Here is a 16,757-nt window from a genome sequence, read left to right as displayed (position 1 = left end):
CTTCTAACTTAATTTAATATCATAATTGCATATTTTGCCTTAAAAGTCATCTAAGGAAATAACAATGGGAGTATTTTTTGCTCCAAAAGAGTGCTTGGACAGGTGTCCATGGATACACCATGCAAACAGTTTTTACCATCACTGATCATCTAATTGTGAGAGGACCATTTCTCTTTCTCCCACCTAGGTTAATCAGTCGTGTGAAATAATAACAAAAATAGCAAGGTTTAAACAAAATTTCCACTGCCATAAAACCACTGACAACTTATTGGATTGATACGGCTCCAAAGATAACATTAAATCTTATGCTGAGGAATGTAATCCAAGCAAAGGTTGTGACCCACATAAAAAAACCACATCATTCCAGAGTCCAAAGTGGCAGAGCAAAATAGTCTCATTATTTCCTTAGCTGTTTTGGGGCTGCACAGATGTGATCAAGATTTTACTTGCTGGACAATTTTGTTACGGACAGGACCAAAGCTGTTTGGTGTAGACTGGATTTGGTGCTCCTTAGTGATTGAACCCCCGCTGTGCATGGGTGAAGGTGGCTCTTAGCCCCATATGGCAGCAGGTGTCTGTGTCTCTAATGGACCCAGCAGTGGATTTTATTGTCCCATCCACTGAAGTTGTAAAGCTCTCTGAAGCGTGCAGCAGTGTCGCGCTTTTCCTTGCTCTGCGCTGCATATGCCGTGTCTTTATTTCCAAACACATCAGAGCTGGCAAAAACAGAGCATCAACAAAGCCACAGAGCTTCCTTTCTCCATGATCCTTCAGGGCATGGAAGTGGTCTGGCAAGGGGGTAAAAGTGACTGTGACTAGTCCTACTGCCATGGCAAAATGTCCCAGACATTGGTAGTCATTGTCCATAGGCCAGCAGTCACTCCAGAGGAGGCATTCCACAGCCTCGGGAAAAGACTCCTGTTTGCGTGGGTGTTGAGAGATAGAAACTGCTGCTGTCAGAAGTCGCCCTGGAATGTTCCTGTGTCTGCTAAATGTTTTGCTAAGATACAACATTGTCAGTGGGGAGAAAAGAATAGGAAGAGAAACTGTGAGGCAGGAAGAAGTAGTTTCAGAATTACAGAGTGAGTTGTGAAGATACGCTGAAACCTTTAAGGCCAAAAGGGCAGTGGAGTTAAACCTGGTCCTCCTGAAATCCGTGGGAGACTTGCTAATATTTATATTTGAATTCAAAACTTTATCCATAATGATTCCTGCAAAAAATGCATACAGACTGCTGATTTTGTTTTAGTGCTGTAATTGAATCGAATTGTTGGTTCCATGTTAGTGTGCTGCCTTCATTTTAAACTCTTACTACCTTTTTTTTTCAGTCTGCTTCCTCATACATTTCATGAGATGTTGCACTTAAATGGTGCTAATATAAAAAAAAAAAAGGAAAAAGTATTTTGCTTTTTTCATTGTATATAGTTGAGCAAGTCTTTCTCAGGAAAGTCTCATATCCTTGTGTCATTGAGTCATGTTTGTTTTATTTTTGAAGAACAGTCTATCAGAAGAAATTCTGTGATAGCAAAGCAATTGTATGCCTCTTGAAAAACAGATTTTCTCTACAAACAAATTCTGTTCAGAATACAAATAATGGATGATAATATTTTGAAAAAATATTTTGACAGCACCGTTTTAAAACACTCCGGGAGTGCTTAAATGCTGTAATAGGCAGCTGTCAGGTACATTTACAGTGCTTCTGCCACAAAAGAAACACATTTACTAATCTTTCTTCAGTTTTTCTTGCTGACGTTTTCAATGAAGCACACGAGCATGATGGAAATTAAGAGTTTTTAAGCTCTGCTGGGGCTGATTTACAGGCTTTGCTCAGAGCCATTACTAAGGAAAAAAGTAGCAATAGCACCAATTAAAGTTTAATTGGCACCTCAGATCGTATGAGCAAGGTGTACCATGGCAGAAGTTAAAAATTTCAAAGACCTGATAGGTTTTTCTATCTAATACTTCCAGAGTTTGTCTACTTTCCCTTCTTATGATTTAGGCAGCAGGATTTCAGCTGTTTTCCAGAATGCTGCTGCTGCTATTACAATAGAACTCTGTGTTACCAGTCTCCAGTTAGACCTGGTAATGGAATAGGTGATGCCAACTCGGAAACTTCCTCACTGAAGCCACATTTTAAAAAAGCAAAAACTGAAATTCCTCAGCTCAAGCCCAGTAATTCCACTGGGGGCTTTTTTGTTTGGAGTCTGAGGATGGAAAGCATTGGAGATAATTTCGGAAATTAATATTCCATTTTAAAAAACCAACAAAAACAAACACCAAAACAAAACAAAACAGCACAAACAAAGCTAACAAAGAAAATAGCAAATTATTTTTTAAAAATGCTGTTGATTTCCTGCTTAGAAGCTTGGCAGGGTCCTGAGTTCCTTGGGGAACCATGGTTTGGATTGTAGGTGTTGGGGGTTGTGTTTGCTCAAGTGGTTTGCACATTTTAACCCTGATCTGACAGAGAGCTTTAAGTGCTGCCACAATCCAATTTATGAATAATGATAATAATAGAAATGCAGTACTGTTATGTCTCACCTCCTCTCTTACAGCTGTAGCCCTTTCTAGACTCATTTGGTGTATTCTGCTCGTGGGGCTATAACTGCTGATCTTCTCACCAAGATGAAGAAACTTGCTGAACTGTTCTGGGTTTGCCCCCAGAACTTAACCATGTTTACAGACACCTCGTGCTGCTGCATAACCACTACTAATTACTGTCACAAAAAAAGGCAGTTCTTTCAACAATAGGTACCATGGGAAAGAAAGATACACGTGAACAAAATGCAAACAAAAAGGAACCCTGGGATTTTGTTTGCTCTTCACAATTCACTGCTCAGAGGCAATAGATGAAGTTGCCACGTTCCAGTGATTCAGAAAACAAACCACAAAATGTTATTGTGAAAGAAGCTTCTGGAATGAGTGCAGCGTGTTAAAATTTAACAGGAGATTTCACCTGCATGGAAAAGGCTTATTTTATCTCCGTCTTCTTTTTATTTTATTGTTCCACTTATTACTACTTTTCACCAGTTTTCCTCACTTGAATTCACTGGTGTTATGTCAGGAGTTCTTGCTCAAGCCTCCACATTGATCTTGGCTCTTCTGACTAAAGTGAATCAGTAGTGTGTGCAATATTCCAGGGTGATGATTTTTGAGCAAGGATAGGCTGAAGAATGGAAAGTTTCTCCTAACTGTGGAAAGCTTTCCTTTCTTGGATGATATGCCACAACAGTCCAGCTCACCATTGGAAAGTAGTTAAATGCAGAAGATTTTTATGTGTAAACTAGTAAAAGGTTAAAGATATTAAAACATTTTCCCCAAGTGGCTGTGTGCCAGTGGGAAAAATGTTTAATGAATATTCTAATCTGAAATTTATAACTTTGATGATTCAGGCTGCAAGCATGTTTTTTTTCCAAAGGATGTTGTAAAGTACCAGAAGTATCTGTTGAACTGTGGTCTCTGGGCAGCCCTAAGAGAATTTTTTTTTTTCAGTTTTATACCAGTAATTGAGGACAGTGGAGTTAAATTGGAGCAAAATGGGTAAAGTAGAAATGAATCATGATCCTTGTCTCTATGGGAGTAGAGAGACAAATTTCTCTGTTAGAAACAGAAAGCAGAAGTAATCAGAGAGAGGAATATTTTACAGTACTGATTTTTTTCTGCCCTTTCCACCAGTTCATATGGGGCTTGGGGGGATTTTAGGTGAGGTACATTAAGGATTTCCACACAAGAAACTTGTGCTCCTTAGAGACTGGTTGCTCTCTAAAATGTACACAGGGCCAAGTCATTTTTACCATCAAATTGAAATTTTTCAGAAAAACCTGAACAGACTGCTTTTTTCATTGTCAGTGAACATTTCTGTAGATTTCTGTGACAAGAAACTCAATGTTTCTGTTACTTTGATATCAGCATTTTGCATGTCCAAGACACTGAAACAATTTCCTAAAGCAACAAATAAACAGTAAACTAAAGCACAGCAGGGGAGGTAAATAATTTTAATACGCAAGTTGGACTGCCTTATATCTGTACATAGACACATGTTTAAAAAAAACAGATGGGCAATGGGAGCATCAGAGGTATTTGGTTTCATGATGATTGCATTTGATGATTTGGTTTTGCATTCTGAGTGCTTTTGTGAATATACAACTTATTGTAACAGTTTAATCATAGTTTGGATAACAACATGGGTTTAAGACTTCTGTAATCTTTCATTTTCCTTCGTCTTTTCACTACATAAAATTAAATCTGGAAAAAGTAATTGGTATATAGTATTGAAAGATCAGGCACTTAAAGATTGCATTATTTCAGCTTTTGGGAATATTTATGTGTTTGGTTTATTGTGTATATTCTGTATTCTCCACAGCTCTCTTACTGTTAAGCTACGAATGTCACCTTGTTGCTCTTTGTTTGCAGTGGAAACAAAAGCAGTTCATGTTCCAGGTAGTGTATAGGAACTGCAGAATGGCTGAGTTGCAATTATTGGAGCAGGCTTCACTTCTTATATTTCTCATCCAGAACATCATCTCCTTTCACATTATATGAGTGCTGTTCACGCAGGGTGAAATTTCTTTCTTCCTACACACAGGCAGAGTTGTCATGTGTGCTTTGGTGCTCAGACGTTTGAAAATGCAGCCTGAATCATTCCAGGGGGCTGTATGAGGGCATACGGATTGGGGCACTGCTTGTGCATGTGCAGCTTCCTGGGGCTTTCAGTTGAATAGGAAGATGCTTTTCCTCTGATCTGTGTTAATTCCTTATCATGTGGGAATTAGAAGTGAAGGCAGTGTCTGAGGTTGTATGAAGGACAATGGCAAGGACCAGGTGCCAGAATTATGTCACCCTTGAATGTATGTAACAACCAGCATAACTGATCAGCCATTTTAAGCCAGCCAGTGAAGTCATTCCTCTTGCCAAGAATTCACAAGCTTAGAGCATTAAATTTTATAATGAGTGAAAAACATAAGGCCAGACTTTTTTTTTGTCTCATCATTTTATTCATTTATCAATATGAGCAAATGAGGTAAATGTGCCAGCTATGTGGGTAGAACAGTTTATAAATATAGCAGTAATAATTGCTGGCTAATTGAATCATTCCTTCATTGTTGCCCTTTTATAAATATCCTAGGGTTGGAAGGAGTAGATTTTAATTGGCAAATGCTGGGGGAACTCATCCTCCTTAAAACAAACAAAAAAAAATTCCTTGACTAATAATCAGGGGAAATGAAAAATATAATCTTGTTCTGCTAGACAATTGTATGCTTTTTCTTGTAATTTGGTCTGGCAGTGTGGAGTCCTGCTTTGAAAGGGTTCTGGAAGCCCTGTTAATAACCTCACAAATCGGGAACAGTCAGTCTCCAGAGCAAAAGAGCTGTAGTTCTTGAAAAGTATTAGCACTCAGAAATGTTACCTGTTAATAACCTCCCTAGGTACACCCCTCCTTGCCACCCTTCTCCTCTCTGCTGTGCCATGGGAAGGCAGCTCCTGCCGGCCATGAGGCACTGCTGTGTCCTGGGTTCAGCAGACAGGTTGGTCCAGCTGCTGCTGTTCAGGAAGCACTTCGGTTTGACTGCACACATCTTTCTCGAAGGTTATTTGTGAGCTGAAAAGAATCACCTTCATCTTCTCCGAACAAGGAAAAATAATGTCCTGCTTCAGAATCAAAGCATTCCTGGTTTCCTACAAGGCCATAATCTCTGTATAGATTTAGCAGTCCACAAACAGGCAATGTATAGTAGAGAAGAAGTTTAGCGAAAGATATTTTTTGCTTCACGTCTCTTTAACAGTTTTAAAAAACGGTTATTAGAATTGTGGCTTTTATGATGCTTTTATTCACCATAACTTGAATATTTGAATAGCATATGAAAGACACTAATTTTAATGATAAGCGTATCTCATTTTCTTTCAGAGGGCATTAAATAGGAAAAAAATGACTCCAACTGAATTCAGCAATAAGGAAAACTCTGAATCAAGCACTGAGCACGATAAAGAAAACTCCTTTATCAAAACTGTACCAAGAAGAGTTAAAATATTTGATGGAGGGCAAGTATTGTACTTTGTATACTAGATATCATTGGGAAGATATTTTTCCTAGATTCTAGACTTCATAGAGATGTTGCTTCCTGATTGATTTATTTTAAACAACAGTTGCCATATTGCACTCTGTGGATGTTGGTTTATGTTTCCAAGAAAAATGGAAAGTCATCAGTAGCATGGAGCCATGAGAGTTATGAGAAGGGATAGTAAAATAAAGAACAGTAGGCAGTGTGATGCATTTTTTTTCCCAGGGAATGAGCATTAATCAGCACTAAAGGCAGCTAGATACAGCCAGAGATGTAAATTCTGTTCCTATGTTTCTCTTACGTGATAAATAATACCTATTCTGCAGCAAGGTTGTATAACTGTAGCTGGGGAGGAAATAGTCCAGGGGCTAAGTAACAGCCTGCGGTGCCATCTCTGTCTGGCAGCTTGCTGTGGCATACACAGGCTGGAGAGCTCTGATTTGAAAAGTGCCATGGAAATATTTACTGAGAGCTCTCCTCCCTGCACCATAATACTTTAAATCTGCTGCCTGATATAAATAACAGTTGCTTTAGCCACAGTATTGCACTATGTAAAACGTCTTATAAAACAGATTTTTAAATAGAAAAGTGCCAGTGACACCTGTAAAATTTTGTAGCACAAATAGTGCATATTTGATTAGTCTCGATGGTCAGCTGCAGGGCTTTAGTTACTGGGTCCCAGTTTGAATCTAGTCTAGGCCAGCAGTTAAATCATTACCAACTGCCCAGGTAAATATTGCTGTAAAATATTGTCTCTGCTCAGATCCAGACGTTGCAAGGACCAGGTCACAAAAGCTGAAGACAACATTTGGCATCCTTGAGTGGAAATATGAAGGGCCTAGTTGAATCTGAATTACTTTTTCCATCTAGAGACAGTCCCCGTAGGCTGAGTCCAGAGGACATTGATAGGGAATTTTAAAGACTTTCCCATAGTCTTTAACTAATGTTATTCCTTTTCTGCACAAGGCAGAGCCTCAAAGATGCACTTTTAAAGCTCCCTCATGGTGCTCAAAGCTGCTTCCAAGAACTGACACCTTTAAAAGATAAGCTACTGTGTTGCTAAGAGGAAATTTGAATTTTTAACTTTAAATGCTTAGTATCAACAGTACCTTTATTTAAAAAGATTAGCTGCTATTCCTAAACAAGTCTATGACTAGCTAGTGATAAATATAGATATTAATTTAACAAATACGTGTAAGAGTGAGCAGAAAAAGAGCGTGATTGGTTTTGTTAGTAATTGATTTTCATCTAATGTGTTATTTTAAAAACTCTGGTAGATGAGGGTTTCTAGCTGGACTCATTTTCCCATTACAACTGTTCGCCTTGCTCTTATGGTACTGTTACTAGGTACAAGTCAAATGAAGACTATGTGTATGTGAGAGGGAGAGGGAGAGGGAAGTATATCTGTGAGGAATGTGGAATACGTTGCAAGAAGCCCAGCATGCTGAAGAAGCACATTCGCACACACACCGACGTCCGTCCTTACCACTGCAATTACTGCAACTTTTCCTTCAAAACTAAAGGTAAGGCTTCTTTACTGGGTTTGGTTTTCCCACTTTTTACTTTAAAGTAGAATTCCTTTCTTCTTATAATTGGCTGCTCATGAGCTAAAGAGCTTCCCTCTCTGTGGAGTTTTATTGTCTAATGCTTCAAATAATTGTAATTTCTGAGCTCCTGCCTTTCCTTTGTCTTCTGTATATTTATTCATATGATCACATCTTCACATGAATGAGCTGTCTGGCATGCCACAGTGGGTGAAAAAGTGGAGTGGAAGAGGGAAATAATGGGAGTATGATGAAGTTAGGTGAGGACAAGTGAGATGGTGCTCATCCTAGAGATGGGACACAGAATTTTAAGTCCTTTACAGTGTCTTTTGGCGGTAGGAGATGGATGTATATTGCACTCCTATGGGCACTCAACCAATTGCTCTAGGAAAGAAATTGGCCTCTAATAAATTATTATATTGAAATGATATATTTTTTTTACCCTTGAAGGACAAAGGTTCGCTTTCCACTTGAACTTCTAATTGGACATCTACTTTTTAAAGCCTGTTTATACCTTTAGATACTTAAATGCATCCCAGTTTATGCAGGCAGCATATTAAACAGTGGTACATCCAGGACTCAAATGAAATAGACAGGAGAAATTCAAAGCCAAAATAATTTCAGAAAAAAAAATTCGAAGCAGTAAAATTTTCTTGGCTTTGAACATCATTTAGCAGCAATCCACCCCCCCCAGCTGTAACCTCAGGAACATTTGTGTTTTTAGTGCTTTTGAGACTACTCAGTGGTTGGGTGGAAGACTTCCAAGAAATAACCCAGTACGGTGTAGGATGAATAGGTTTCAGATGTGTCAAAACTCATCACTGCATCCTGACAGGCTGGGTCATCATATTGCCTTTATGATGAAATGCTGGAGTGCAAGCCCAGTAAATTCTCATTATGGTGTTTGCAGAGGAGGGGTGCTTGCCAAGTTCAAGCAATTAAGTTCTGCCCATGTGAAGTTCTCCCTAGTTTCAGTTGTACCATACTTGTTGTATTCACATTCTCTTCTGCATTTGCTGTGCCTGGCTCTTCCCATTACTGCTGGCAGTCAGGTCACACAGTTGGGTGTTTGATGTTTGGTAAGCCTCTCTTCATGACAGGACAGTGTAGCCAGTAGCTTCTTGAAATGTGCAAAAACTGGAAAATTTGCTATTTGTGAGTCAATATATTTGCAACAATTATTTCAGTATTCGGAATGAGTTATCACATTCATTTCAAAGCAGAAATAAGTTACTCCATAACCATATAAGAGTCAGTGATACATTTTAATTTTTCCTGTTTAAATACCTCAAAGAAACAGTTTTTGTGAAGTTTAAGGTGGGCAGTTACTTGTAGTAACATGCATTTCATAAATATCATCATTTACAGATCTGAGCCGCTCTTAGCCATTTCTTGATGATATTTGCCATTTTTTTTAAAGCAGAAGGGGAGAGCAGCCTGTGGGGCCTCTCAACTACACATTCACTTTTGAGAATCAGATCAAGTATCTTCATGCTCTGATTTTGAATAAAATTAACATGTTTGCTTAAGTTGGCATTGAAAATGTTGATACTAAAAATAGAATTCATCAAATACTGGAAGAGCTGCAAGATACGAACTTCAGTTTCGTGTAATAGTTTTCTGTCAACATGACTTTAAAGACTGAATCACCCCTTTTTATACTTTGCCATAAACAAAGGAGGAATCTCTTACACCAGTACAAAATACATCATCATGTAGAATTTCCATCCTCTTCTATTTTATTGCAATATAAAACTTCCTGAAATGTAGACAGCGAGCTGGTAGCATGCAGGATGGAGAATCTGCTTCAGCCTTTGACAGCTTGCATTGAGAGACAAGGTTCTAGCAAGTGTGAAATCAAATTGTACAGTTGGTATAAATGTACCTGGAGAAGAGATGGACATGTTGAGCATATATTTTTAGACGTTTGTGTACTCACAGAGCAGGTAATTTTTATTTTTTTTTTCTCAAGGAAATTTAACAAAGCATATGAAGTCAAAGGCACATAGCAAAAAATGCATGGATTTGGGAGTCTCAGTAGGCTTAATAGATGACCAGGATGGAGAAGAAGAATTTGGTAAGAAATTAAAGTCTTCTTTCTTTTCTGAATTATTGTATCTATTTTGTCATCTCAGCTTCTTATCCTTTCTTTTCCAAAGCTTTTTAATTCTTGTACAGGGAAAAGATATAGAGATAAAAATCTTAAGAGCTAGTCCAAGGGAGCCAGAAACACTGGAAAAACTTTCACTAAAAGAAATGACAAGCATATGCTAAGGATAAATTGCTGCTGAATTTTTCACAAAGTGTTATGCAGTTTAACTTTATCACTTTCACAGATAAATATGACAAGATTGAAAATACCAGAAAAACAGCTGTTTGCCTAGAAAAAATGCAGTCAAGTGTAGTGCTTCTTTGAAAATAGTTGTGCATGTAATGGTCCAAGTTTTGGGATGCATATTTCATAGAAATTAAATCTAACATGCCACACAAATCACAAATATTTTGCTGAGTGCTGTGCAAGGAGGTTAATCATCTTCCAGCATAGAATTCTGTCCTCCTTCACAAATAACTGGGATAAATCTACAGACAGAGAACATAGAGAAATTAAAAACATTACTCATCTTGACCTGTTCTACTTCATTAGTGATGAGAATATTTTCAGAATGAATGTATTTGCTAAAAACTGGAATTCTGCACTTCCCACATCCCAAGAAGATTCTCCTGAAGAGGAGATGAGATCAAGGACAGTCAAAGAGGGCCAAACCAGGTTCATGAGAGCCTTGCTCAGCACCAGAGCCAGTGAGGTGGAGAACAGGATTGTGCATTTGGACTGTTTGGGATCTCAGCATGTCTCAGTGCAGTGATGGCATTTTTCCCTTCCTCACATTCCTCTGTGGGGAGATGTTGTGTTGCCTTGCCTTGGTGTATTTTTCTCCCTCCAGTGGAATAGTTTATTAGATTGTGGATGAGGCTTGGAGAAAGGAAAGCAGTAGGGGTCTTTATTTAAACTGTAAGGGGAGAGAAAGATGAAAGCACTTGCTCCCATATGACAACCACTGGCAGAATAAGCGAATCATCTTGAATCTAATTCTAAATAAGGCAGGAAATATGATTCAGCTGCTGTGATTCAGTAGTGCACTAGGTAGAAAGAAACCTGCATTTTTTGGCCTTCTTCAGTATACTCCTTTTTCATAAGCAAAAAATATGTCTCCCTTCACAATTTGTGGTACCAAATAAATAACACAGAAAATTACTGTCTTTTTCTTATGGAGGAACAATTTTTATTAATATTTTCAGTCTTCACATGACAGAAAATTTGTCACTTTTTAAAGCAATGTTCTGTAGCATTTGACATTTTTGTGAGTTTCATAAACTACAGGTGAAGAGATACTTCCATTTACTAGGGACTGAAAACATTTTGTTGATTGATAAATTGATATTCCCAATTGCATGCATTAAAAGTTGTATTTGTGGTTATAATGCAATGGGAAATGTTTCAGGTAATAAGGAATTTTCAGTAACACGGGGTTGAAGGAAGCCACTTCAAACATTTGTTGAAAGAATGCTTTCCTTTGACTTCAAGACTATTTGATCAAGAAAGAGAGAGGCTTTCCCTTTTTACATATCATGTACAGGCCTGTTTGACCATAGTATAAATATATTATATATTCCCTGAAATATGTTCTTTGCTCCGCACAGTAACTACTTAATAAATGAAATATTCTATTTTGGAAAAAAAAGCACAGACAATCTGCAGGATTTGCTACATAATCCTTGAAATTCTTCACTAATTCTTTAATTTAATTATATGGCTACAATGCCTTTCCCCCCTGCCCCCCAAAAATAAAGGACGTAGCACTTCTTTCTTTAATTGGAGCCCCAAACCAAAAAAACAACTTGGTGATAAAACCCTGCCTTTTCCAAAGGATCTGGCTCAGGTACCCATAGCAAAACCAGCAGTGAAGCACAAAGTTCAGCACTAGAGACCTATCCAAGAATCAGGGTAATTAAACCCCTGATAAAGATGTATTTGCTGCAGCCAAACCAGTCCGGCCTCTCCAGTTGCTGCAGAGCACAGGACATTTACAATTATCCACGGAAATTCAGTGAGCAACCCTACACTTAAAAAATGTGATTTCATCCATCTGCTCACCTGGCCAGCCATGAAAGTTTTTCTCATGAGAATTCAGAATCTTTCTTGTCAGCCTATTTTTAAGGCAGAATCAGGAGGGGAAAGAAAGTGTGATCTATTTGCATACGTGTTTAAGTGTGGTTCAGTTGCCCTCTCTGAAATCCTGAACATGCTAATTTTAGGCAGCATTTGAATCAGCCTCAGCCACCTCTTTGGCTGCCCTTTCCCTGGGGCAGCGCAGCAGAGCTGACACTGGGGCCAGCACCTCTCGTGCCAGGTCTGGGCTCCAGGGACAGCCCTGGCCAGCAGCACATCACCCACAAAGGACAGTGTCATGGGCCGGGGCTACTGAGCTGCACTTACAGTGTTACATCTTTGGCCCTTCCACCCTCCTCCCTCTGGCCTGCATTGCTGGCACAGTTGTGCCACAAACCCTTCAGATGTTTTAAAAACCAACATCTTTAAATGCGGGAATTTTGGGGTTTTAGTTGTTAAAAATGTTCTGTCTCTTAGAGAGTGGTCTGTCTATTCCCATCACTTTCCTCAGCTGGAAGGCAACGTGAGAAGCAATAGAGGAAGGTGCAGAAAAATCTGATTAGAAATAATTATGACCTCAGAAAAAAAACTTCTACCTGAAGACTGTGTGAAATTGGCCTGTTTCCTGACCTGTAGCATGTCTGTCTGTCTTATCTGTCTGTCTCCAGCTAATTCATTATCTGAACATTTGGAATACTGATTATTCTTATGGTAATAGAAATGTCTGCAGTTTTGCTTAAAATAACTAAGCTGTATGTCTTCCACTAGAATTCCACTTTGAATTAGAGAATTTTAAGAAATTAAGAAAGAAATTAAAGAAATAAATTTAAGAAAGCCACCAACCTTTTATTTATGAAGGAATTTGCTGGTTCCAGTCTTTTGTAGGTTTTTTTAAAGACTGGGAAATCACAATTATTTTGGAATACAGTTTTTTGGATTCATATGAGAAGCCAGCTGTGATCAACAGCAGTACAGATTAAATGGATGCAAACTTAACCTGGAGTGAAAACTCGTGCACAATCCTGAGCACAGGCAGACACACACACAGAGTGTTTTTTCAGTAATCTGAGAAGCTGAAATTTTGTTGTGCTGTGGTGTCTCGGGAAAAAAGAAATATGCTCTCTAGCTGTCTGAGACTGTATGTGATCACAGCTTTTAACACAGCATTCTTTGTATTTGGACTTGTCATCATTTGGGTATTAGTAAATACTTTCTGGCCTGGGTTTTTGTATTCGAAACTATTCCCTCATCCATTTATCTTTCATCTTCTGCTCTGTGGAATGTTCTTGTCACCAAAATACAGGGTTACAATGTGAGGAATGTTAATATCTGAATTAAATTGTCAGAGGAGGTGAACTGTTTAGTGTGACAGACTGCAACTGGGGATATCCTCTTTGGCCCTGCTCTCACAACATTTTGCTATCCAGTCTTAAAAACAACAAGAATTTGTGACCAAATTAAAACAGTTCAAAACTTTAAACTTGTAATAAGCTAATGTATGAATGGTATGGTATGGTATGGTATGTCTGAGTAAACTTGCACAAGAGTATTCCTTAATAATTAAATCAGTAGATGGACAGAACATTTAAGGGGTTTCTCTGCAGAAATTCCTTCCCAAAATATTCATTACTTTACCAGTGAAAAGACCTAATTGTAAGTTTCAGATACGTGTTCATAGAAATCTACGCATACACACACGCATTTAAAAAATTCATTTGCTGCAGTATTATTACCACAGTTCTAAGTTAATTAGCTATATGTTACTTATAGTAGATTTTAAGTGAGTTTCAATGGCTCTTCATTAGCTTAACCGTGATTCAGTCTGTGTTTTCACTGAATCGGCATTTAAGAAGTGAAAATAAATTAAAATCTTTGCAATAATATCCTCCTTTTACAAAGAGAATGGAAGGTTGATTCTGTGTTGTTTACAATAATTATTTTTAATTTTTTTTGTTAATTATCAATGTTTATTCTTCAACTAGATGTACATTAGGCATGCTGAAGCCTTCCACCCACAGCCTGACATTAGAATACCTAGTGCTAGGTTTGATCAACAATTTACGAGTTACTTAGGAAGGTTTGGGTGTAAATAATCTCTTTAAGCAGAAGTTGCTCTTACTTTTGGTGTAGTTTCACTTCATTACTTTCTGTGCTCTTAGGAATGAAGGTCAAAAGCCCACAGATTTTCTTCTTCTCATTTCTGAGGAGCCCTGGTGATCACCAGTCTGAATTTAACCCAGTAGATGTCACTGTGAGTCCTGTTAGAAGGTGATGAGCAGTGGACAGCAGCTGAAGCCATACTGAAATCTGATAATTGAAGCCTATGAACAGGCTTAGAATGACAGGAGGACAGCAGGGTGGGGTACAGATGCTGGCATTGTTTAACCTTATCTTGTTTAGCCCTTTTTAAATTAGTGTGAATGGTTGTGGAATGATCTATTGCAAGTCTAATACAACGGGTGAAAGCCAAGTCTAAGTTGTAATTGTTTAGAAGAATGGAGTGAATTGATGACATACAGACCTCACTTTCGATTTATGATCCTATAATGACATGCTGAAAAGTACTTGTGTCTTTCTTGCCACTGTCTACATTTTTTCTTGAGTTTGATGGAAAATATATAAAATATAGAATGGATGCTTTATTTTTAAATGTTTTATGTAAATGCCAGTCCATAACTGAAGATATTTCCAGAACTTGAGACAATAAACATTGCTTTGTATTACTCAGGTGCTAAAAGCCAATAAATGTAATAAATCTAGATGCTAATAGATAGTGAATAGATACTTATTAAACTATGTCTTTAATCTGCATAAGTAGAGCTAATGGCAGTCATATAGTTGTCTATATAACTGCACATTTCCTTAGGAATCTGTAAAACTGAGCAGTTCAGACTCGTACTTTCAAACCATTCCTGTCTTCTGCCACTGAAAGAATGAAAAAGAACATTTTGCTCTTTATGTGACAATCTACTTAAATATGATTAAGTTATAACTAAATGTGACTAAGTTGTAAGTTTTTGAACTTCATTGCTGGATTTGGTACAGAAATTACTGAATCTGTAGCAGGTACTCAGGAAGTCAGGCCGTGTGGCAATGATACTGCAAATAGAATTAAAAGCTGTAAGTTGAGTTTCTGAAGAACCTTTGTTTTAGTACTTTGCAGTATGATGATAATTAGATGGCTGTTGTTAAAACCATGTGCAGTAAGGATTCCTATAGGAAAAACTTCCAATAAAATGTAGAACTTCAAAGTAAATAAGGAGACATATTTCAATTACCTAATTCATAGCATCGTAGCTGGAATTAGCAGTATGTGGATTTACCAGCCCCAGGCACTTCACAAATGGACATCCTAGTATGCTGATAATTCCTGCTAATGCTATTGTGCTGTGGAACTTGGAGTTTTTTCTTTTCTGCTCTGGAGTAAAATGTCACTATACCAGAGCCTTGTCCAACAAGCTCAACACCAACACCACAAACATAGTACAGAGCTGACCAACTGAGGACTGACAGCAAAATAAATGAAGGACTAAGGTATTTTTGCCTATGATTTGTATACACTTCAATACATAGGATAAAAAAATTCAGTTTTCTTAAAAATAATTGTAGCTGCCTGTGAACAAAATCCCCAGTCAAAAGTTTTGTCCATGTTTCTATTAAGCCTTTATTTCCAGCTGTTCCTAATTTCTGCAGAGTTCAAGCCTGTAAAATTCACTTACTCCTGTGAAGTCCAGGAAGAAGAAAGAGTCTTTCTAAGAATTTAAAATAAAAGATTGCAGCAGTTGACAGAGGATGAAAGGCATCACCTACTCTTCCAAAAAGACTGTAAAAAATTGAGACTGTCTTGAACAGTTTGTCTGTTAAAATGGTGAGAGTTGAGTTACAAATTCGAAAGAGAAGTAGCTTTCATAAGCCTTCACTTAATAGTGTGAAACTTTTTTCCTGTTTTCTTTTTTAGAAAAGAAACTGAACTTTCATGCCAAAAGCCATTTCTCCATATGTTAGGAGCCTTTGATATGATGTATGATACATCCTCCATTCGAAAATACTGTACACCATTTTACAACCTCATACAAAGTTAAACACAGAAGTAATTTTGCTCCCTCTGGAAATTGAGTCAGTTCTAGTTACATCTATGTTTATATATATATTTCTATATCAGCTGCATGAGCATATGGTTATAATTGTGCATAGTTCAAGATCGGAAGCGAAGAATTAATTTTTCCCCAATTAAAATTGCCAGGGAACCTTAGTAGGCAGTGTACAATCCCCACAATGGATTGAGGCCAATACTACTTAGTTAAAAAGACACTGCTTGAAAGAGAATCTTCCACCACAAGGAGTGGTCACAGCCTCAGCCTGATGCCTCCTTCAAAGGAGACCCATAACCCTACCTGGGTCTTCTACTGCTTAAAATTGCAGCATCAGGTCATCTTGTAATTCCACAGCAATGCTTAGTGGGGTCACTGATTGGAAAAGCCCGGGCACCTCTTGTTTCAGCAAACATGCATACAGGTATAAAAGTCAGAGCAAAGCATTCCTTTGAGCATTGCCAGAATAAGCAAGTCAGGAATCTTATTTTTTCTCATGTGATGTTGCAAAGCGGTGTGGGAGTAGGGGAACCACACTCATCGCTGTCACCTCGCCTACACTGCAGGCTCTGGCTCCAGGTAACCACACTCAAATAGAAGCTGGCAAATGCACACAGGGTGGAGATAAACAGGGAAACAATAGAGGGAAATGATATCCCGTGGAATCCTGCATGTGAGGAATCTGTGTTCCACACAGTTTCCCTTTCTCTTTCCAAGGCTTTGTTGTAGAAAGCTGGGGTGCAGAAAATTCCTACGTAAGCAGCATTTGCTGGTAAATCCTGTAGCATTTTTAAATGTTGACTTGAAAGAAGATAGTTTCTTCAAAATCATTGTTTGCACATATGTTTTTCTTGCTTTACAAATGCGACAAGTCAGTCTAATCACTTCAGGTAGT

General features: G+C 38.1%; 1 protein-coding gene across 7 annotated transcripts in view; it reads left to right on the top strand.

Moving 5' to 3' along the window:
* Positions 1-16,757, top strand: part of HIVEP1 (HIVEP zinc finger 1) — a 128,330-nt gene that overhangs the window by 94,846 nt on the left and 16,727 nt on the right. For all 7 annotated transcript variants that reach the window (XR_015805243.1, XM_014878605.2, XM_014878614.2 and 4 more), the window contains 3 exons: positions 5,906-6,039; positions 7,407-7,582; positions 9,576-9,680. Coding sequence is in view for 6 of the 7 variants with exons in the window: in XM_014878605.2 (XP_014734091.2) it covers positions 5,906-6,039; positions 7,407-7,582; positions 9,576-9,680 (415 nt within the window). In the remaining variant the exon portion in view is untranslated. The remainder of the gene's footprint in view (positions 1-5,905; positions 6,040-7,406; positions 7,583-9,575; positions 9,681-16,757) is intronic.

This window comes from Sturnus vulgaris, chromosome 1, assembly GCF_052056855.1.
Source record: "Sturnus vulgaris isolate bStuVul1 chromosome 1, bStuVul1.hap1, whole genome shotgun sequence".
Lineage (NCBI taxonomy): Eukaryota > Metazoa > Chordata > Aves > Passeriformes > Sturnidae > Sturnus > Sturnus vulgaris.
This window is presented reverse-complemented; position numbering and strand designations above follow the sequence as displayed.